The following is a 24,165-nucleotide window of genomic DNA, read 5'->3' as shown; positions in this document are numbered from 1 at the left end:
CGACTACCACAACTAATAATTTAATTAGCAAGACTTCAAGATACAAGATTAAGATACAAAAATCAATTGCATTTTTATATCTAGTAGCAAACAATTAAAAATTAAATTAAAAACAATTCCATTACAATAGTGTCAAAAAAAACCCCTCATGAACTATTTAGGGAGTAATACAGACATTCCGGTACTTGCATAAGGATCGATAAGTAGGCCAAATGAACAGAATAGAGAGCCCAGAAGTAGATGTGCCATTTATCCAAGAAATCTGATTTTTCACAGAGACACCAAAGCAATCCCATGAGAAAAGACAGTCTTTTCAAGAAATGTACATCCACATGCGAAAAAAGATGAACCTTGACCCTCACCTCCATCATACAAAAAATTCAGTTCAAGATGAATCATAGAACTAAAGACATAAGCCAAAGCCATAAAGCTTTTAGAAAGTAAACATAGGAAAATATCTTTGTCACTTGAGTAAGTTTTCTTGAGCCAAGTTTTCTTATTTGTCACCTAAAGCAATAACCCTAGAAGGAGAAACACTCAACAAATTAGACCTCATCAAAGTTAACAATTTCTGTGCATCAAAACATATCACTGATAAAATTAATAGGAAAACCACAGGCTGCTGGAAAACAGTCGCCTCTCTGACAAAGGACTCGTATCTGGATATATATCCCACAACTCAACGATAAAAAGACCGTCAACCATTTTCGATACCCTGTTTTCATTTCCTTTGAATATAGACCCAGAAGTGGGATAGCTGGAGCATATGGTAGTTCTCTTTTTAATTTTTTGAGGAACCTCCATACTGTTTTCCATGGTAACCGCACCAATTTACATTCCCAAAAAAAGTGCACAAGAGTTCCCTTTTCTCCATGTCCTCACCAACACTTGTTATCTTTTGTCTTCTTGATGACTGCCATTTTAACAGCTATGAGATGACATCTCATTGTGGTTTTAATTTGCATCTCCCTGATGATTAGTGATTTTGAGCATCTTTTCATGTATTGTTGGCCATTTGTGTGTCTTCTTTGGAAAAACGTCTATTCAGTTCCTCTACCCATTTTTTAAATAAGATTGTTCTTTTGTGATTGACTTTACATATTTTGAATATTAACAACTTATTCAATATATGATTTGCAAATATTTTCTCCCATTCTGTAGGTTGCCTTTCCGTTTTGTTGATGGTTTCCTTGGCTGTGCAGAAGCCTTTTAGTTTGATGTTGTCCCACTTGTTGATTTCGCTTTTGTGGCCTGTGCTTTTGGTGTCATATCCAAAAAATCATTGCCAAGACCAACGTGAAGGAAGTTCTTCCCTACGTTTTCTTTTAGGAGTTTTATGGTATCTAGTCTTATGTATAAGCCTTTAATTCATTTCAAGTTAGTTTTTGTGATTTGTGTGAGATTGGGGTCCAGTTTCATTTTTCTGCATGTGGTGATCCAGTTTTCCCAACACCATTTGTTGAAGAGACTATCCTTTCCCCATCGAGTATCCTTGACCCTCTTGTCAAATATTAGTATCAAAAAGATATCTGCATTCTCATGTTCATTGCAGCATTATTCACAATAGCTAAGATACGGAAACAACCTAAGTGTCCATCAACGGATGAATGGGTAAAAAAGAAGTTATATAGAGAGATATAGACACATACACACACACACACACACACACACACACACACACACACACACCCTGGAATATTATTCAGCCATGAGAAAAGAAAATCCTGCCATTTGTGACAATATGGATGGAGCTTAAGGGCATTAGGCTTAGTGAGATAAGCCAGACAGACAAAGACAAATATTGTATGATATCACTTACACATGGAATCTAAAAGAGCTGAACTTGTAGAAATAGAGAGTAGAATGGTGGTTAGCAGGGGCTGGGAGATAGGGGAATTGAGGAGATGTTGTTAAAGGCTACACGCTTGAAAGGAGAAGAAAATTAAGTTTTGGAGATCAAATGCACAGCACAGTGATTACAGTCAACAAGACCGTATTATATACTTCAAAATTGCTAAGAGATGAGATTTTTAATGTTCTCAGCACAAAAAAGAAATGATACTTAGGTGACATGATAGAGGTGTTAGCTAAAACTACAGAGATGACAATATTGCAATATATAAATGTATCAAATCAACATGTATACCTTAAACTTATACAATGTCAACTGTATCTCAATAAAAAAAATTTTAAAACACATTTGATAAAGATATTTAGAAGAATGAAAAAAAGCCAATCAACCCATTTTTTTTATAGCAATAAGTTTTGAAGAGAAATTTCACAAAAGAAGATATACGACTGGCCACTGAGTACATGAAAAAACATGTTCATCGTCATTATTAATGTTAATCATATATGTTAATTGTTAATTACATTTTAATTCAATTATGTTAATTAAAACCACATTGAGCTACTACAAAACACTCATCAGAATAGCTAATGTGAAAAGTACTAATACCACCATATGTTGGCAACGATGCGAAACAAATGGGATTCTTCATAAGTGCATAAAGTGGTACAACCATGTTGGAAAATCATTTGGCAGTTTTGTACAAAACTAAACATACACCTACTCTATATCCAGAAATTCCGGTCCTAGATATTTACTCAAGAGAAATGAACTCATATGTTCACAAAAAAAGACCTCACAAATTTTCACAGCAACTTTTTGCAAAATAGCAAAAACTAGAAGCAGTCCTGGAGTCTACCATGACGAAAATGGATTCACAAATTGATATAACAATAGGATGAAATACCGTTCATGAATAAAAAGAAAAAATGTACACAGCAACATGAATGAATCTCAAAAACATTATGCTGCAAAAGTGTTATGCAAAATGCAAAACATGATGAAGACTTATGCGACAGAGTACTTACTGTACGATTCCATTTATATTAAGTTCTAAAACAGGCAAATCTAATCTGTAGTAGATGGAGTGGCTGGGAAGGAGACAAGTTTTGACTGCAAAGCGTCAATAGGAGACTTCTGGATGGTGGAGATATTCTATTTCTTGGTAGAGGTTCAAGTTACACAGGTGTATGCATTTCTCAAAACTCAGCAAATGTAAATGTTAACATTTGTGCATTTCAATGCGTGCACATTTTACATCAAAAGAAAACCTATAGACAAATCTCTCTGCTGAAATATTTAGGGGAAAGTGTGCAGATATTTGCAATTTACTATGAAATCAAAAACCAAGATGGACTGATAGATGGATAGAAGGATAGGAATTTCATAAAATAAGTTTGGTAAAATGTTAATTGTACGATGTAGGTGATAGACATATAAAATTCTTTTAAGTTTGCTGTATGTTTACAAGTTTTCATACTAAAGTGTTAGAAAATATTACACTGGCATCCAGAAAGGGTACTTTTTGAAGTCTGAATTAGGTATTCTCCAAACCCACTCATACCTCCCAGGCTGGTCTCCATCAGTGCTTTCCAGACCGGACTTTAATTATCTGCTTCTTTCTCTGCCTCCCGCATGTATCTGAGAGATCCTCAAAAGCAGACACCATACCCAGTTCATTTTTGTAACCTCACAACCTAGCACAGGGCCCAGAACAAATGCTCCTCCACATGGCAGGTGGGCAGATGGATGGATGGAGAAATGGATGAATAAATGGATGAATGAATAAAAGAACGAAGAAACGAACCTAAGTTGGCTAATTTTATATCAAGTCTGCACAAACTGCCAAAAACAGGATAAGACGGACGCAATGACAAGGGCTCCTGTTAAACCCAGAGCTGTACAGTTTTCCAGAAGAATGAGTGCCATGCAAGATCGTGAGCCTTGCCGAGCCTTAGCCTACCGTTTATCAATGGTGACAGATCACACATGCTGAGATATTCTGGGAATTTAAACGTACACAGCAGCCCTGCCTGTGCCAGTGCCATGTTTACTGCCAAACAAATGCCCTCCATACAAGAACCATGCGTGCTCCCTACCGCAGAAAGCCCATTCAGTTACAGCCTCCTGTTCCCCACCGTCTCCTGCCTCGGGGGAAAGCACCTAAGCAGTGATGGAATCAACACTTACTGAGCGTCGGTTTGGGTTCTGTGCTGAGCACTCCACTATGCCATCCATTTATTTCTCACAGCAATCCCACATGGAAGACATCAACATGCCTATTTTACATGTGAGGAAATGGAGGCGGAAACATACACAGCTGGCACTGGAACCCTTGTGTGCCTGACTCTCGAACTGGTTGCTCTCTGTGTGGCGCCAAGCTGCCCTGAGCTGTCATGAACTCTCAAACCCAGTGGTGGAAATTATCCCAAAGGAACTCCTTGTTTGCCCAAGGATCTCGTGTGAGGATGAGATGCTGCTCACAAACACGGACTCATCAGTCCGTCCTCTGGACACCTTCTAAAACAGAGCCCAGCCCAGTAAGATGGGGGAGGAGGTGGTGGTGCAGATGGAGAGCTTGGTTCGAGGGGAAAAAGCCACTGACGCCCCAGCACCCTGGGTGGTGGGGGCCAGAGTGGGAGTCCAGAAGGCAAATTACTCATCTGAGACACTTGTTTGGATGGGCCCTAATGGAGGAAGAGGCCAGCACAGGCTATGGAAGGTTGGGGATAGAAGGAAGGAGAAGCTTTGCTAGGATCCACCTTTCAGAGAGAAAGAGGAGTGTGGAAAGCTGTGGGGGCAGCAGGGTTCACCCGCGGGAGGGCAGCAGGAACCCCAGCTCCTTGGCATTCTGGGATTCTGGGAGCTTGGTCCCAGCTGCACCTTTCTTGGACTTAGGAAGCACCAGCAAGAAAGGAAGGAGGAGAACCAGAGGCCATGTCCTCCTTCTGGCTGAGGTGGAGGCAGGGAAAGCTAAGGGACAGTGTGAGTGTCAAAGCAGAGAGGACAGCAGGCTGAGAGCAGGGGCCCGGGGAGGAGTTGAGGATGCGTCTGGGAACTGGCCCTGTGACCTGCATGTCAGTCTGCAAGGACCACGTGGCTCCTCCCCCTGCAGAGAGCAAAATTCAACAACATTTTATCCTACAGTCCAGGCCTGAAGAACTGGTCATCCTCCCCCCTCCAGACCCGTCCGGAAGTGTGAGCTAGAGGAATGGGGTCTGGGGTGGCAGGTGAGCCCCAGAATGAAAGCAGGGGTGGAGGGTTTCGCCAGGATTTCCAAGTGGTGCACACCATATCTAAAACGCTATTTCTGAGTGATCATTTGCTGAGTCAGACGGGATTCCAAGAGCCCCAGGCCGAGTAAGGGCCTCTGAGACAGCTTCCTATGGCCTTTCTCCTCTGGGCTCTTGCTGGTCTCGCTTCCCAAACCCTCCTTCTCCCCACCTTGGCTGGAGTTTGCACGTGCTCCTGTTGTCTTTCTTAATGCGCCATTTAACTTGTCAGGATTCTCTAGAGAAACAGAACCAATGAGATGAGAGGGAAGGAGAATGAGGAAGAGAGATAGACAGACAGATTTATTTTAAGGAATTGGTTCCAGAATCTTGGTGACTGGCAAGTCTGAACTCTGCAGGCCAGAAACCCAGGGAAGAATTGATGCTGCCGCCTGAGTCCGAAGGTAGCCTGCAGGCAGAATTCCTTCTGCCTTGGGGGACCTCAGTCTTTTTCTCTGAAGATCTTCAACAGATTGAATGAGACCTGCCCACATTATTGAGGGTAATCTGCTTCACTCAAAATCTACTGATGCAAATGCCACTCTCCTCTAAAAACTGTCTTCACAGCACCATCTAGTCTGGTGTTTGACCAAATATCTGGGTACCATTGGCTTAGCCACATCAACACCTAAAATTAACCATCACGCATCATGCCAGAATTTACTGTTTTTCACGCCTGCTTTCTCAACAAGATTTCTGCCCCAAGCCCCAAGTCTTGTCAGGAACACAATGTCTAATGCAGCACATGGTCCTGCTCAGTGGCCCAGTGAATGTCTGTTAAACTACCAAGCAACCAACTCACTTGATAGTATAAATGGTCAATAATTTTCCGTGTGTGAGGAAGACTGATGCTGAGCAAACATCTGTTGCCAATCTTCCTCTGTTTTTTTTTTTTTTGTCTCCCAAAAGCCCCAGTACATAGTTGTATATCCTAGTTGTAAGTCATTCTAGTTCTGCTATGTGGGACGCCTCCACAGCATGGCCTGACAAGTAGCGTGTAGGTCCATGCCCAGGATCCGAACCAGTGAACCCCGGGCCATTGAAATGGAGTGTGTGAACTTAGCCACTCAGCCATGGGGCCGGCCCCAGTGGTCAATAATTTTTTAGGTGCCCTTGGCTACTCACGCCATGGCAGCCAAAGTGATTTTCTACAAACTTCTACAAACAGATCATATTACTCCTCTAGTCAAAACTCCCCAGGGCCTTCTCTTCTCACTCAGAGAGGAGGACAAAGCCTTCAGCACAGTCCGCTAGGTCCCGTGTGGTCTGGCCTCGCTGACCTCACCTTCTCCCACTCTCCCCACCTGGACGTTCCTCAAAACTACCGAGCACACTCCCTTGCACGGTCTCCACGCTCGCTGTTCCCTCTGCCCGGAACCTGCCTGTCCTGCTCCTGCCCTTCCTTCAGGTCTCTGCTCACACACCATCTTCCCACGGAGGGCTCCCCTGCCACCTCTGTGAGAGCACTGTCGAGTAGACCTGCCTACGGCCATGGAAACGTTCTACAGTCTGAACTGTCCAGTACAGTAGCCACCGGCCAGATGCGGCTCCTGAGCACCTAAAACATGGCTAGTGTGACCAAGAAATGGAATTTTTACAATTTTACTTAATGTTAATTAAATTAAATTTAAATATCAACATGTGGTTAGTGGACATCCTATTGACAGCTCAGCTCTAAAAAACTGCAATTTCTCCCTGGCCCCCTCGCCAGAACTCCATACTCCCCTACCTTGCTAGATATATATATATACATTTTTTTTTTTTTCCATGAGGAAGATTCACCCCAAGCTAATTTCTGGTTTTTAGCGTGAGGAAGATTCCCCTGAGCTAACATCTGTGCCAGTCTTCCTCTATGTTGTATAAGGGTTGCCGCCACAGCATGGCTGCCAACAAGCAGTGAGGGTCTGTGCCTGGCAACCCAACCCGGGCCACTGAAGCAGAGCGTGCGGAACTAACCTCTGGGCCACAGAGCTGGCCCCTTACCTTGCTATATTTTTATTACTTATTAGTATCTAAAGTACCATAAATGTACATATTTATCTGTTTGCCATCTCTGTCCTTTCTAAATGTAAACTCCATGAGGACAGGCACTTGGGTCTGTTTAGGTTACGGCTAGATCAAAGTCTAGAATAGCGCCAAGCACTGGGTAGGCATCAATGAATATTCATGGGTTGAATTCATAAAAGAACAGTAGGAAGGAAAGGAGGGAGGGAGGGAAGGAAGGCTGCTTCTCTCCAACTTCTCAGGTCAGTATTCAGTCTAACTCTGGAAGTTCTGAATGGTCTGATCAAGAGTGTGGAGCTGGTAAAACAGCAGGTCCCTGGTCATCTACAGGCCATGGTTCAAATCGCAGCTCGGACACTCCCTGCCTGTGTGACCATGGAGTTACTGAGGCTGAGTATTTCCATTTAAGTTTTTCCACTTGCACAATGAAAATAACAATAGTTACTTAAGAATATATGAGAGTATCTGGTGTTCAATAGATACTCAAAGCAATTATTGCCAGGGGAGATTTCTGAGTAAGAGGGAACAGGCGGGCTTGGTTGGGATTTGTTTTCTAAAAGTCTCTGCCTTCCTCTCATTGCTCTCTATAGCCTGTCACTGAAAATGATCGGGGATCACAAATATGTACTTTCCACAAACAAATGTCAAACCTCCCAACCAAGAGAAGCCCAGTAGAGTTGTCTTCACTGTTAAATTTTACCAAAGATTTCAAAAAGAATCAATAACACTTTTCTCAAACTTTTCCAAAAAATGGAAGAGGAGGAACTACTCCCTCTCACTTTATGGGCCCAGCATCACCCTGATACCGAGACCAGTTAAAGACACCACAAGAAAAACATCTACAGGCCAATATCCCTGATGAATATGGATGGAAAATCCTCAAAAAAACATGCTGGCAAATCTAATCCAACAGCACATTAAAGGGATCATACATCATGAGCGAGTGGGACTCGTCCCCGGGGTGTGAGGACAGTTCAACATACAAGAGTCAATTGACGTGATGCACCACATTAACAGAACATAGGGTAAAAACCACACAATTGTCTGCATAGAGGCAGAAAAAGCACCTGACAACATTCAACATTCTTTCATGATAAAACCCTCAACAAACCAGGAATGGAAGGAAATTACGTCAACATAATAAAGGTCATATATGAAAAGCCCAGAGTTAACGTTACAGTGGAAAAAAACAAAAGGTTTTCCTCTAAAATCAGGAACAAAGCAAGGATACCCACTCTCATCACTTCTTTTCCACACCAGACTGGAAATCCTAGACAGAGGAATTAGTGAAGAAAAAGAAATAAAAGGCATGCAAATCAGAAAGGAAGAAGTAAACCTGTGCCTGTTTGCAGATGAGATGATCTAATACGCAAAAAGTCCTAAAGACTCTGCAAAAACATTAGAACAATGAAATTCAGTAAAGTTGCAGGATACAGAATCACATACAAAGATCAGTTGTGTTTCTATATACTAATAATAAACTATGTGAAAAGGAAATTAGGAAACAATTCCATTTACTACAGCACCAAAAAGAAAAAATACCTAGGAATAAACTTAACTAAGGAAGTGAAAGACTGGTATATTGAAAACTACAAAACGTTGATGAAAGAAACGAAACAAGACACAAACAAATGGAAAGGCATCCATTTCATGGGTTGAAAGAGTTAATATTACCAAAATTAACATTTTACAGATTCAATGCAATCCCTATCAAAATCCCAATGGCAGTTTTTGCAGAAATAGAAAAAACAATTCTAATTCATATAGAGCCACAAAAGACCACTAACAGCCAAAACAATGTTGAGCAAGAAGACAAAGGTAGCGGCATCACATTTCTTTATTTCAAGTTATATAACCAAGTTACAGTAATCCGAACAGCATGGAACTAAAATAAGGACAGATATGTAGACCAATGGAGCAGAATAGAGAGCCCAGAAATAAATCCACGAATATATAGTCAACTGATCTTTGACAAGAGGGCCAACAATACTCAATGGGGAAATGACAGTCTTTTCAACAAATGGTGATGGGAAAATTAGATATCCACACACAAAAGAATGAAACTGAGCCCTTATCTTATACCATAGATAAAAATCAGCTCAAAATGGATTCAAGAATTAAATCTTAACACTTGAAACCGTAAAACTCCAAAAACATAAGGAAAAAGCTTCATGACATTGGTCTTAGCAGTGATTTCACAGATATGACCCCAAAAGCACAGGTAACAAAAATAAACCAGTGAGATCACATCAAACTACAAAGCTTCTGCACAGCAAACAATCAACAGAGTGCAAGGCAACCTATGGGATGGGAGAAAATATGTGCAATCCATATATCCGATAAGGGGTTAATCTCCAAAATATACAAGGAACTCCTACAATTCAATAGTTTAAAAAAAAACAACTAATAACTCAATTTAAAATGGCCTATGGACTTGAATAGACATTTCTCCAAAGAAGGTGGACAAATGACTAATAGGCATATGACAACGTTGGGTCAACATCACTAATCACCAGGGCAATGCAAGTCAAAACCACAGTGAGATACCACCTCACATCTGTCAGCATGGCCGCCATCAAAAACACAAAAGACAACAAATGTTGGCAAGGACGTGGAGAAATCGGAGCCATTGTACATTGTACATTGTTCGTGGGAACGAAAACTGGTGCAGCCGCTATGGAAAACAGTAAGGAAGTTCCTCAAAAAACTGAAACGACAACTACCATATGATCCAGCAATCCCACTTCTGGGTATTTATCCGAAAGAATTGAAATCAGTATTTCAAAGAGATATTAGCACTCCTGTGTTCACTGCAGCACTATGCCCAATAGCCCAGATGCAGAAACAATCTAAATGGCCATGAACAGATGAATGAATAAAGAAAATGTGGTATATGGGCACAACGGAATAATATTCAACCTTAAAACAGAAAGAAATCCTGCAACATGTGACAACATGGATGAACCTTGAGGACATTACGCTAAGTGAAATAAGCCAGTCACGGAAAGATAAATGCTGCCTGATTCCACAAATGTGAGGTATCGAAAAGAGTCAAATTCATAGAATCCAAGCATGGAATGGTGGTTGCTGGGGACTGAGGGGAAGGAGAAATGGGGAGCTACTGACCAATGGCCATAAAGTTTCAGTCAAGCATTTGAATAAGCTCTGGAGATCTGCTGTGCAACACTGTATCTACAGTGAACAATTATATATTGTACACTCAAAAGTTTGAGGGGCTGGCCTGGTGGCATGGTGGTTAAGTTCGCATGTTCTGCTTCGGTGGCTCTGGGTTCACCAGTTCGGATCCTGGGCACGGACCTACGCACCGCTCATCAAGCCGTGCCTAGGTGGCATCCCATATAGAAGAACTAGAAGGACTTATATACAACTATGGACTGGGGTTTTGGGGAGAAAAAAAAATTCCTTACGAGGGTAAAAATCATGTTAAGCATTCTTTCCTCCATAAATTTTTTTGTAATAAAATGCCTGCGTTGCAGGAAAGAGCTTCTGCTGGCCATCTCACAAGTTTGCGGGATTTTTTCCACTTTCCTCATTTAGATCCTCAAAGAAGAAATAGCATTAGCAATCTTGAAATAATTACCACTGTAATTCACCTAAACCAGGCCTGCCATGCTAATTTAATTTTCAGAATAAAATTACAGTGGATCCAAAGGAAACTATTCAGACTTCCTTTCACATTTCAGATTTGGCAAATGTAAATCTTTCCGTCAAACAGAAAATTCCCAGCGCCCAGTAACCAACACAAAATCCAACACAAAAAAACAGACATAAGCCCAGTGGTTGGGACTTTTATATTTTGTTGATGAAAGTTTTAAACAGTGATCCTTCTTACCTTTCCAAAACTCCCTTTACCAATGGCCCGCAGAATCTGAAAATGGTCAAAGTTGACTGCAAAAGAAAAAAAGGAAAAAAAGAACAAATCAGATTTGTCACACCTTGTATTGGTTTCTGAAAGTCCTTACCTACAGACCTACCTATTTATTGCAATGGCTTCTGGTTTCACTCGTGTTTTATTTGCCATGGCAGCACCCCACCACCAAATGGAAACATCAGCATGTTCCATTTCCCCCTCCACTGTAGTTTCTTCCACTGTGTTCCTGGCACCTAGCACAGTGTTAGTACACAGTCAGTATTCAACAAATATTCACCAGCCAAAGGAATGATTGAAAGAAAAACTCCATATTCACAGTGCCAAACACAACTCCTGGTACACAATAAGCGTTCAGTAAATATTTCTGAATTAGATTGAATTACAGCCAGTTTCCAATAACTAGGAAAGACATGTTATTTACAAAAGATGAAGTGAATTGATTAGTTCACTACATTATGGGGACGAGGATGTGAGGAAGTGAATGAATACAATTAGTTCCCTGTGTATTACACTTATGCAATGGAGGTATATAATGGTGTTGAATTATGTCCCTGCCAAGCCAAAGCCAGGATCCAGTATGCCATCTAATGCATGACATGCTTGGAACAGAGACAGGGTTAATGGTTAACTTAGAAAAACCTCGGTTTGTCGACCTAAATTGGTTTCCTTTGAGAATAATTTGCCAGGAAAAGAAATTCCATATTTTCACCTCTTCCCCACTCACCAAAGGTCAAGGAGAAGAGAAAAGCAATGTGTTTGGACTGCCCTTGTTATGAGCCCAGCAATGAGCTAGGAAACATACACATGCTACCATGAGCCCCCAAGGTCCCATGAGGCAGGCTTCACTGCTGGCATCTGCCACCTGCCCTCCAATTAGCAATAACCCTGCTGCTTCCTGGATGGCCTCCTGCTGCCTCCTGCTGCCATGTCTCTGGGCTGGTGCTTCACCTGCCTGGAGAGCCATTCCTACAACACCCCTCATTTTAGGGAAAACTCCTTCCTGGCCTTTGCTAGACAGCTCACGCACTCTCTTTCTCTCCTGAAGCTTCCCCCTCTCCCAACAACCCACTTTATCCTTAATGCTACCCCTGAACCTTCTGCAGACGTCTATCCAGGGATCAGGAGAAGCCAGCCTGGAGTCAGACTGCTTAGGGCCACACTCCTGCTCGGCCACAGTCTGGGTAGCCTTGGCTGAGCCACTTGGCCTCCGTGTGCCTCACTTACCCCATCTATAAAACGGGGGAAGCGGTGCCTACATTCCATAAGAGCATAGAATAAATAGCACTGGGCACCTTGAAGCCTCTCAAAAGTGCCAGCTGCCTGTGTTGGGGCGTGAGGAGTAACCCTCCCTCTCCTCTGGTTTCTCCTAGGAGGCATATTTCCTGAGCGGCCCTGGCCTCTTGCCCCATCAAAGGTGGTGCGAGTTGTCCGAGTGGTGAGCTGGAAAAGGAATTGCACTGGCGTATTTCTGCTTGTCCTGTTCTTTCTCTGGAATCTGTCCACCTTCAGGGAGCAAGCTTTTCCTCTGCTCCTCTGGCTGGAAGCTTTTCAGGGCCAGCCTCCACTCGGAGAGGTCTGTGGGGTCCAGAGTTGTCACTGAACAGGCCGGTGAGTCTGGCTAATTCTGGGCTTCAGAATCAGGGAGCCCACTGCTGCTGCCTCCTGGGTTCCACTCCCCAACCCCAGCTCCACGCCTCCCAGAGGGAAGGCGTGGTTTCCGCTGGTCTCCTCTTTGGTCTGTTCTTGTAACTAGAGAGGGGTGTTAAACAGCAAGCAAACTGGCAAATGCCAAGAGCTATTATGATTTTAATAATTAGTATCATATTGTAAAGAATCCCACTCACCCATATGCCCTACAAAATGTTCCTAGGGACATCTAATATAAAGTATTGGGCAAACAACACAAATTGGATGTTTATTTGATTATTGGACTGGATTGGATTTAAATGACTGAGTGCATGCCTGTGTTTCTGCTTATTTGGCATCTCCCTGAGACCCGGTAGACTGAGACCTCGATAACAGTGCCTACATGAACACACTTCAAATAAGCGAAGGGTTTACACTTGTCGATGAGCAGATTGAAATGGCTTCGGTGAAAGTGCCAGAGATCGCACGGTCACATAGGTTGTGGGGATCACATAGGTAGTTGGCCCAGAGCAAGAGAAGTTGCCTGGGGGATGTAGAAGGGCAGGATGGTGGGTTTCTTAGGGGGACCGTCTTGTCCTGGTTTGCCCAGCACCTTCCTGGTTTTAGCACTGAAAGCCCTGCACCCCCGGAGCCCAGGGTCCTGGGAAATCCAGGACAGCTGGTCATTCCTCGGTTTCTAGATCATTAACCTGTCCCAGCTGAAGAAGCCACAAGCACTGCTAGAGCCGGCTGGGAGACGGTGAGCTACATTCTTGAAAAGCAGGGTCTTTTCAGACCACCAGAGACACCAAAGCAGGTGCTGGTGCAGTACAGGGTTAGGCACAAGGTCCTGGGGCAGAGAGCCACACCATCCTGCAGGACAGTCAGGGAGAGCTCTGAAAAGCACAACGCCCTGAGCGTGGGTTTGAGGAATAACGAGAGTCCTCCAGGGGGTGAGGAGGAGAAGTAGGGATTCCAGGAAAAGCTACAATAAAAATCAGAACCCAGAGGCATGAAACAGCAGGACTAGTTCCCGGAACAGCAGGACAGGGCATGAGCAGAAAGCAGTCAGTAGAGTGAAGCAAGGAGGGTTGAGTCACTAGACGTCTAGACAGTTCTTTGGGACAAGGATGCATCAGGCTTCAGCAGAGCCTGGAAAAGCATCTCCCCTTGTTTACCAAGGCCCCCTCCCAGGGGCGGATTCAGCCTCCCACGGCCTTGGGGTTTTAGTAAGGGGTTCTTTCAGTCAGGAGATAAGACCACTGCAGTTCTCAGAAAGGGACACCCTTGCTGTGAATTCACCTCTTGGCTCCAGGGTCTGAGTTTCTCCCCAGGTCCAAGACCAAGAAGATTCCCTTCTTCTCCCTTTTGCCCACCATCTCAAGAGCCTACAAGTAGTGCTTGGATTCTTCAGTAGCGCCCCATAGTATAGGTAAGAAAACCCATGCTCCTCACCATGACCTGGAAGGACCTGGTCCTCCCCGCCCTCGCAGCCTCCCCCGTGCACTCTCCCTGCCCTCGGCATGCCTCAGCCTCACAGGCCTCCCGACTGCTTCCCGTCCACCCCGACACCTTTCTGCTGTTCCTCCCCCTGGAATGCTTGGCCCTGGTTTGCCCCAACACCAGCCCCTTCCCATCCTCAGGTCTCTCCTCCCTGGAGAAGTGAGAGCCCTTCCCTGGACCCCCCGCCTGCGTGCCCTCCCACTTAGCACCCCCTACCTCGTCACCATTTTTACTTCCTTCATAGTGACTCTCACAAGCTGAGATATCTGTTCTCTTGTCCACTGTCTATTGTCTGCACGCCCACCTGGAAATGCCGCCTCCTGGAGGGCTGGGGTGTCTGCCCGTTTTGTTCACTGCAGTAGCCCTGGAAACTGGCTTATAGTAGGAGCTCAATAAATATCTATTGAATGAACGAGTGAATGAAGGAATGAATGAGTCCTGAAAGGAAGAAGGCCAAGGGAGTGCCCTGCACATTAACGGTGAAAGGGTCACTTCTGCCTGGGGGGCAGGGACAGCTTTGAGGAGGAGGCACCCCTTCACCTCTCAGCATCTCACCACAGTCATCTGTGAAATGGGCACAATGACACCTGCCTCACAGGGTTGTTAAGGCGATGACTGGGATAAGGCAGTGAAGGTTTCGGGACACAAGAAGAGATTTGTCAGTTCCTGTCAAATTCACGTCCACATTTAACATAATCATAATCGAGGTCGTTCCCCAAAATTGACAAAAATCACCCTTAAGAGAATAAATAGGTGAGACTAGGGTAAAATGTTCTGCCTGAAAAGTTTTGTCCTACTAGACATAAGAATACATCGTTCATTCATCCATTCACTCATCAAATAGTTTTGCATGTGACAAAGATTCCTGCAATGAACAAAAAGACATAATCCCTAACAAAGCATGATTCTACTGGGAAACTGAGTCACAAGAATGTCCACCAGAGAGTCAGGATAGAGCGGAGGAAGGAACACAGCTTTGCAGGCTAAGAGGCCCAGGCAGGACTCCAGCAGAGAAGAGCAGAGTTACTCAGTAAGCTGGGCTGGGGGAACTGGTTAGCTATTTGGATCAAAATAAAGTTAAACTAGTACCTCTCTGTTCACTAGACCTCAAAATAAATTTCCGAGTGAAACAGAGTTAAATGTGACAACGTCAGAACCATAAAGCTCCGTACCTGACAAGGAAGGCAGTAAAAACTCTCAGTCTCTTCCTTCCCCATAACTCGAGGAACAGACCCTCTAGGTGTAGCACTCCGTCCCTCGGCAGGTAATCTGCTTAGTCGAAGGCCACAGACTCACAGGCTGCACCAGGGCTGGAATGGACAGCTCCCCACCCAGGAAGAGAGGCTGCACTGAGGAACCATGTGAGTGTATTTTCACTCCAAATGTTCAAGGCTATGAGTCACACCCCGGGAACTCCCACCACATCCCGCTCACAGGTCTGTCCTAGCACCACAGCCCCATGTGGAACCGTCTGTGCACACAGCCTCCCTCTCTCATCCTTGGTTCCTCCGCACTAAGGTGCAGGTCTCATCCACGTTACATCCAGAGCGGAGGTCCAGCTGGAGACACTGATCCAGCTGCCGGCCAGCATCCCCTCTGGCTGCCCGGAGCCACAGCTGGACCAGTTGCTCTGTACGGACATTTCATCCACTCCCTTCTTCTATCCCCAGGACGGAGTAGACAATGAGTGTTTGCTAAGCTGAGCTGTAACTGCCTTTCATAGTCTCATTAAAAATGGTTTTATTTTCTAGTTGATAAATGTGTTTCATAAAGCCAAAAGCCTTTTTTTCTCACTCTACACTCCTATCAGTGAAACCACTGAATCTACAAGCACTCAGGAAATCACATGCCCAACTCACACAGGAAAATATTCCACGGCAATCCTCTCGGGGCAGAAGCTGCTTCCTCTGTGCCCCATGTGTTAGTGTCCTGGGGCCACCATAACAAGATATAAGGCCCAAGGACCATCCTAGGAGGTGTGGGGCGTTGTAGCCATAGAATAGCTAAAACAATCTTGAAAAAGAAGAATCGATGGGAGGACTCACTCCATCCACTATCAGGGCCCACTGAAGAGCTCCAGAAACCAAGACTTAGTGGTATTGGTGGAGGGATACACATGTGAATGAATGGAACAGACTAGAGAGCCCAGAAACAGCTCCACCCAATATGCCCAACTGGGTTTTGATAAAAGTGCAAAAACAACTCAGCGGAGGAAGGATAACCTTTCCATAAATGGTGCTGGAGCAACTGGACATCCATAGGCAAAAAAATGACCCTCAACCTAAGTTAAGGCTGGAGCCTTTCGGCAGTGGGCTGGGGTCAGATAAGCAATTTGCCTGGAGGGAACAGGAGATGGCCCCTGCGGTGAGGTCCCAGGAGGAGCGAGGGCAGCTGGAGGCAGACTTGAAGACACAGCGAAGTCGGTGAGTTTGGGATGGGGAGTTAAGGCGTCACCATTTTCACCGTGAAGGAGGAAGCAGACTCCTTGATGGAGGCAAATGGGGAGGGAGAGTATAGAGGCTCAGGGAGAAAGCCAGGAACAGGTGCCCCAGATGGCTCCAGAGCCCAAACATGTCCACGTGGCCCAGCAGCTGAAGAAAAGCCACACAGGATCAGGCTGCAAGCCCAGCCAGCTCAGCATCCTCCCTCCAGCGCCCACCCCGGCCCCAGGCCTGCCCCACCACATTTGCCCGCCATCAAGTGGTGCTATAGCAGCCCCCCAAACAACCTGGGCCTTCAACCCCGAGTTCCTCCAGCCTGAATTCCCAATTCCCACATCTGACCACGAGGACCTTGTGGGCAGGGGCCAGCCCACTAATCTCCACATCCCCAGTTCCTAGCTCAGGGCCTGGCCTACACTCATAGGAAGGGCCTAAATGGGTTTTCTCTGCTGTGTAACAAGTATCACGATGTAGCAGCTTAAAACAACACCCTTTGATTAGCCCACAGCTCTGCACTGCAGAAATCTGAGTGGAATCGATGGGTTCTCTGCTTAGGGTCTTGCAAGGCCAAAATCAAGGTGTTGGCCAGGCTGCTCTTATTAGGCATTCTGGGGAGGAATCCGCTGCTTCCTAACCATCGAGGTCGTTGGCAGAATTCAGTTCCTTGTGGTTGTAGGATGGAGGGCTCTGTCTCTCTCCTGCTGTGAGCCCAGGAGCTCTCCAAGCATCTGGAGGCTCCTAGTGGTGCATCAATTCCTTCTCGCGCTTCACTCTCTCTGACTTTCCTTTCGGTGACACGTTGGAGAAATCTCTCAGCTTTTAGAGGGCTCATGTGATTAGCTTAGATCCACCCAGGTAACCTGCTCTTTGCAGTATAATGTAATGTAATCATGGGAGTGGAGGCGGAACAGGGAGTTCATGGGGCCATCCTAAAATTCTGCCTCCTACAGGGCCAAATAAATGATGAATTATGAACTGCTAAAGACTAGGGATGGCCCCTAAAACACACATGTACACATGCACGTGCAGACATGTGTGCACACACATGGGCACACACACACACAATCTTATCCCCTTACCAGACTAACACAAACCAGAATAATGAGATAAGAAGCTTCGCTGGAACTCTTTATATTCATGGCCTCGGGTGTCCCTCTGGGGTTACAAGATCCTTCATGTATTTTGTATTTCCTGCGTGACCTTCATAGAAGTCTGATTCCACTCTAGGTCCCAGGCCAGAAACAAAGCAAACTTGGTCCCAGCCACTCAAGCTCTCTCCATCAAGAGGGTAAGCAAGCAGGTGTAGGTGCTAGCATGGAGATAAGCTCGGAGGTGCTTTGGGGTGGGGCAGAGAAGGGACTGTCCACCCTTCTGAGGGTGTTGGGAGGCCTCAGAGATGAGAAGATGCTGATCGCTTTAAGGAGAAGAGTTGAGATCACAGAGCCCTTGACAAGCACACAGGATCCTCTGCTCAGCTGACATCTGATGAACCCAGTCAAAGGTTTCAGGACTTTTTCTCTCTGAGACAGCCAAATTCCACAATCAGAAAAATGGGTTTGATTTACAAGCGGATGGGCTATAAGGCAGCTCCCCTGGCCTAAAGACTGGGGGCATAAGGACATTTTGGCAGAAGCAAAACATGACAGAGCACTTTCTTAAGTAAGCAATGTAGGGGCTTTACCTCACCACTCTTCTCCTTCATTCCTGGAAAATGCAGGTCACAGGTGTGTTGTGAAAATTACATGAGATCACGATGAAAGGCTTAGGCCAGAGCCCAACACGTACTAAGTGAGCAATAAATCATGGTGGGGGGAGGTGACGGGAGTGATGACAATAGTGTCATGACTTAGGATGATGATAATTGTTGTGGGCTGAACTGTGTCATATGCTGAAGTCCCCGGGACCTTAGATGTGACTATTTGGAGACGGGGTCTTTACAAATGTCATTAAGGTAGAATGAGGTCATATGAGTGGCCCTAATCCAACATGACTGGCGGCCTTATAAGGGGACATCAGGACACAGACACACAGAGGGAGGACCATGTAAGGACACAGGGAGAAAGCAGCCATCTGCAAGCCAAGGAGAGAGGCCTCAGAGGAAACCAACCCTGCCGGCTCCTTGATCTCAGCCATCCAGGCTCCAGGACTGTGGGGAAATAAGTTTCCGTTGTTTAAGCTGCCCAGTCTGTGCTGCTCTGTTACGGCAGCCGAGCTGACTAAGACAAGAATGATGACGATGTTGATGTTATTGGAAAGCACAGGCGTCATGAGGGACCAGGGTTACAGAGGGAAACTGCATTCAAGCATCCTCTGAGCCTGCGGCAGTGTGGGTCCAAGGAAGGGAGCCGGGGCAGACCAAGCACAGGGGCACATGCACTATCCAGGCAAAGGAAAGCCTGACCTGGAGCCAGGACAGGCGGAGGGAAAAGGAGAAGACTCGAGAAAGACATGACACAAGTCAGCAAGAGCACGGGATGCGGCCAGAGAGGGAGGGAGGTGTGGAATCAATCAAGATTTCTGGCTCCCCAGCATGGTGACTGATTAGATACGGACAGTGAAGGCTCCAGCAGAGGCAGGGAACAGAGGAGAAAGAAGGACCATTTGTGGCGAAGGATGGTGAGTTTGGCTTGGGGCCTGCTGAGCTCGAGATACCTGCTGTGGGGTCCAGGACAAGGTATCTGAAGAGATGGCTGCCCCCGGCCTCTTATCGGGGGCAGCAGTCTCCTCAGCACAGACTGGTGCAGGCAGGCCCGACTCCAGACGCAGCCCCTCCACCAGCACTGTGGGACCTGGGGCTTTCTTGACCTCCCTGGGGCTTTGTTTCCATGTCTGCAAAATGGGAACAGTAACATCACTTACCTTCAATAGTCCCTGTAAAAACTAGAGATGATTCGCAGAAAACACCAGCATCCCACTTGACAGGTTGGATCTGCTCCCTAAATGATGCTGCCATTTTCCTCTGTTCTTGGCGTTACTACTCTCATAATCATTACTACAGGTGGTTGTTCACTGTTATCGTAATGACATGATTCCACACACAGACTCTGAAGCCAGCTCCTCCCCTTACTAGAGCTGCTGCCTCCTCGGTAATAGGGGAATATAATAACAGCTACAGAATAGGGTTGCTGTAGGATCAACTTATCTAATATTTATAAAGTGCTCAGAACAAAGCACGGCACCAGGTAGGTTCCTGATCACTGTCATGAGTTGTTTAGTCCTTGTTTTGTCACTAACAGATCTCCAAAATCCTCATGATTTCACACATCGTCTCTAAACATGACATTCATTTACTCAACACGCGTCTACCTGTACGTGAGTCCTGGATCGCTATGTGCAGGGATTAGAAAACGACTGGCTGTTGAAATAAATGCACATGGAGGACGGAAAATTACTAAAACTTCAAGGAAATAATGGAGTGTACGCAAAAAAAGGAACTTTTGGAGCTCAAGTCACGAGATTAGTTTCAGAAGATAAAAACATGTTATTTGAAACCTGGTTTGCTCATATATGGTGCTCCTCCCGCACATTTATAAGCTGAATGCATTCCTGCAGAACTGAAAAAGTCCTTATTGAATCTATTCTAAAAATGAGTGTTGTGTAACAGAATCATACAGTCTTAACACAAATTGCTGAGCGTACACTTGGGCTGTGTCAGATTCTTAGAAGGAGATAAAACCTAGAGAATAGACGTCGGAAAAAAACTGACAATATCAGAGAGAAAAAAAGAAAGGAAATGAAAGCTTTCTGGAATTCTCATGCTCCCCATTGTCCAGCAGAGCTCCAAAGCACTGGTTTTCATGAAGTAGCTAAGAAAAAGACAAACTGGTTCCTTTCTGGTCCATGTAGAAACGGAAAATGTCCCAGGCTGGCATCAAGTCCTCCTAGTGCCCCTATGGTTATACAGGTTCCGGTTCCTTCCGTGAGCCTCCCCAGTTAACAGAGCCACAGGACATCTGAGGTACCAAAATTTCACAGCAGGTGGGGGGGGGGGACATGATTAGGAAAATGAATGTCTCAGAGACTCCTGGGACGGGGAGGGGAAGGGAGGGGACACTGCAGGAAAGGTCGAGGAGCACTGGCCTACAGTGTTGACCGGACAACACCGGGAGGAAGAAACCACCATGAGCCACGTGGCCAAGCGTTTGTGAAAGTCACTCTACTTATTTGTGCACTAGTACTCACTAGAGGAGAGAACCCATCCGTATCAGGCACAGGCCAGGCGCCCAGGACCGGTCCTCACCCCGGCGGAATTTCCGTTCTATTTCACGGTAAAGATAACTGAGGGTCAGAGAGGTGGATGGAGACTGTCAATTTCTTCTGGATGATAACGTCTCACACTTGTATAGCTCTTCTGGTCCAGAAAGCACTTCACCCCGTCTGGCCTTCACAGCAGGCCTAGGAGGGGACAGAACAGAGATGCCCGTCCTTGATTGAATGCGGAGTCAAGTGACGTGGCCAAGTTCCTGTGACCAGCAAAGCTGCAGCACCACAGCGAGAGCTCGCTCTCCTGACAACTCGCCCAGTGGCCGTCCCTCAGGACCAGGAGTCCCAGTGCTTCTCCCCAGCACCAGGGCTGGTTTCTCTGCATGAACCTGTGAAATGGGTACCTGCCCTGGTTGTACTTTTTGAATTGGCCACGAGGAAACTCAAATCTGCCTGAAGGCTGTTGAGGCACACATTCCAAGATTCGTCCTGACGCCATTTCTGCCCCATCCTTGTTTTCCTTCGTTGTCTTCACTCACATTTTCATTTGTGCCATACTCTTACACTTTGAGTACCTGCTGAGCCAACTTAAGTCTTTCCTGGAATAAGGTAGGAAAGCAATTTTTCAAGCTCACACACGTGTGTCTCCCCCACTAACCATGATCCTTTTGAGGGCACAGGCTGTTTGGGAAGCACGGTGGTCCAGGGGTGGGAACTGGGTTTGGCTCAGTCAGCCGACTGTGTGCCAAACAATACGTGAGGCCTGAGGGGCCCCGGGAGAGTCCCAAAGAGGGAGAGATGGGAACTCCTGTTTGGAAGATAAAGCAACATGGCAAAGCTAGCCAAGAGCACAGCACGGCTTGTGATGTGACACAGAGCACTGCCCTCGGGAATGTCGCAAGTCCCTGTGCTTTCAACCAAATGAAATCATCGCTTCACTTTATTTTTGAAAATAGATGGTGGAGTCTCCGGGAATGTCCCCAGCTACTCCCTCTCACGCAGAGAACGTTTCTTGCAACTTGTGGCCTCACAAAGTTATTAATGAACAGTTGGTTCATTGACGTGGGGTCAGAGGTGTGGGAAGAGCTGGAGCCGCCACGTAATCTCAAACAAATGACAAGCTCCAACCTGTGACCTGCAGCGTGCCACCACCACCCCATGAAATAGTCAGCCTGCACTGCTCCCAGTTAGAGTGCCACATGTCGTCCCCGAGCGGCCACCGGCCACCGCAGCAGGGACGGCAGGCTCTGGAGGAGATGGGCCTCCTGGGCACTCCTGTCTCTCCTTTTCCTGGAAGACAGAGGCTGTTATTCGAAAAGACTGGAACTGAACAAAACTGAGTGCTATGTCTCTACTCGAGACTCCTTTTCAAAGAAACTCTGGCATTTAATCAAAGCACTCTAATGGGAAAATGTCAGAGATCTTTCATGTATTCCATCGATCCACATTCACCAGCAGCTTATTCTTCAACATCGTCAGTGATCTACACGGAGACACCAGAAGAAATAAGACAGACATCATCCGCATCTTCCCTCTGAGGGCCTGAGATCTATCAGGAAGCTGACGCTAAGCAAGAATGTCACCTGTCATTGGGAGAAGTGCCAAGGGTGACAAGAAGACGTATCATGGGAACGCATCCACCCTGGGGCAGGAAGGTTCCCCTGAGAAAGTGAACTTTAAACTGAGACCAGAAGGATGCGTAGGAATTGGACAAGGTGGAAGGAAGGGCAGGAGAGCTGGAACCGGGCAGAACATGCTGGAAGGTTCCAAGCAGAAGGAAGAGCATGTTCAAAGACACTGAGACGACGAGAGATGATACTGGAGAGGGGGCAGGGCTGACCATGCCAGGCCGCTGAGGCTTGGATAAAGATGCTATTCCTTATGCTGAGGGCAATGGGGAAACCGCCAGGGTTTTGAGTGGCAGAGGGGAGTGTGTGAGAGTGTGTGTGTGTGTGTGTGTGTGTGTATTAAAGGGATGGGGTGGTGTGATCTGTTTTGCCATTTAGCAAGATGGCTCACCCGTGAGTATGGGCTAGGTTAGGCTGTGTAACAAACAAACCCATCTTGACAGCTTACAACCATAAATGTTTATTTTTTCACTCACACAACGTGTGCATACAGATCAGCTGGCAGCTCTGCTCACTGACCCCCCTGGGGGACCCAGGCTGACAGAGGCTCTGTCTGACCCGCTATGTATTGTATTCCTTTAGTGGTTGTCTGACTCCCTGCTTCCAAATGAGCATATTTGTCTGTTTTGTTCACTCCCTCTCCCCAGTGCCTGGCACACAGCAGGCATTCTATCTCCTCTCCTGAGTAAATGAATCCTGTTCACTTTGGACAGTCACAGCATCTGCCGGTCCCCAGAGCCAGCCAAGCTCCTCTCTTTCCTCCTCCAGCTCTTTGTGAACCTCAGCCATGGTTCATCTTTCCCATCCCAGCTTAGATCTCTCCATCACAGAGAAACTTTCTCAGACCACCTTTGTGATGGTCAACCTTATGTGTCCACTTAACTGGGACACGATGTACCCAGATATTCAGTCAAATATGATTCTGGGTGTGTCCATAAGGGTGTTTTTGGATAAGAGTAACATCTGAACCTATACACTGAATAAAACAGATCGCCACACCACCCCCATTGTGGGAGGGCCTCATCCAATCAGTTGAAGGCCTGAAAAAAAAACAAAGAAGCTGCCCCTCACCCAAGTAAGAGAGAACTAACTCCTCCAACTGACTGCCCTGAGACGGGAAATCAGTCTTTCTGCCTTCAGACTCAAACTGAAACATCGGCTCTTCCCGGGTCTCAAGGCTGCTGGCTTTCAGACTGGAAGGTACACCATCGGCTCTCCCGCGCCTCCAGGTTTCTGACTGCAGATCTGGGCGCTGCTCAGCCTCCATAATCAGCTGAGCCAATCCCTTATGACAAATCTTTTAATCTAGCTGTCGGTCCTATCGGTTCTGCTGCTCTGTATTCCCTAGTACCACCTTGTAGCTGACGCGGTTGGTGCCCCGCCTACCTCCCCTCAGTCCTTACCAACTCGCTGCACACACTGCTGGCACCCACATGTCTTCGCTGGAGGACTCTCTCTGGCGAGGGGACTCTGACCCACCTGCACAGCAGGTGGGAAGTGTCCAGAAGTGACAGTGCCCTGGGACGGCCTCTGCCCAATGGCTGGAGGGCACGCATGAGTCAGCATCGCAAGTCCCTTAAGCCCAGGCATGGATGACCCCGAGGCGCGTCCCACACTGCTTCCCAAAGTCCGCAGGTGCCCACAGTGGGAACTCGCTCGATAAGGCACCCTTTCTCGGCTGCCTTCCCTTCCGGCCTCACTTCCTTCCCTCCCAGGCTTCTTGGGATCACCTCCCAAACAAACTACT

General features: G+C 46.2%; 1 protein-coding gene across 1 annotated transcript in view; it reads right to left on the bottom strand.

The window, feature by feature from the left end:
• The window catches only part of STK32B (serine/threonine kinase 32B), a 337,581-nt gene that overhangs the window by 253,706 nt on the left and 59,710 nt on the right, over positions 1-24,165 (bottom strand). Inside the window, exon 2 of the mRNA XM_023638366.2 lies at positions 10,979-11,034. Coding sequence (XP_023494134.1) covers positions 10,979-11,034 — 56 coding nt within the window. The remainder of the gene's footprint in view (positions 1-10,978; positions 11,035-24,165) is intronic.

The sequence above is a fragment of the Equus caballus genome, chromosome 3 (assembly GCF_041296265.1).
Source record: "Equus caballus isolate H_3958 breed thoroughbred chromosome 3, TB-T2T, whole genome shotgun sequence".
Lineage (NCBI taxonomy): Eukaryota > Metazoa > Chordata > Mammalia > Perissodactyla > Equidae > Equus > Equus caballus.
The sequence above is the reverse complement of the archived record's forward strand: the minus strand, read 5'-3'. Positions and strand labels throughout refer to the sequence as shown.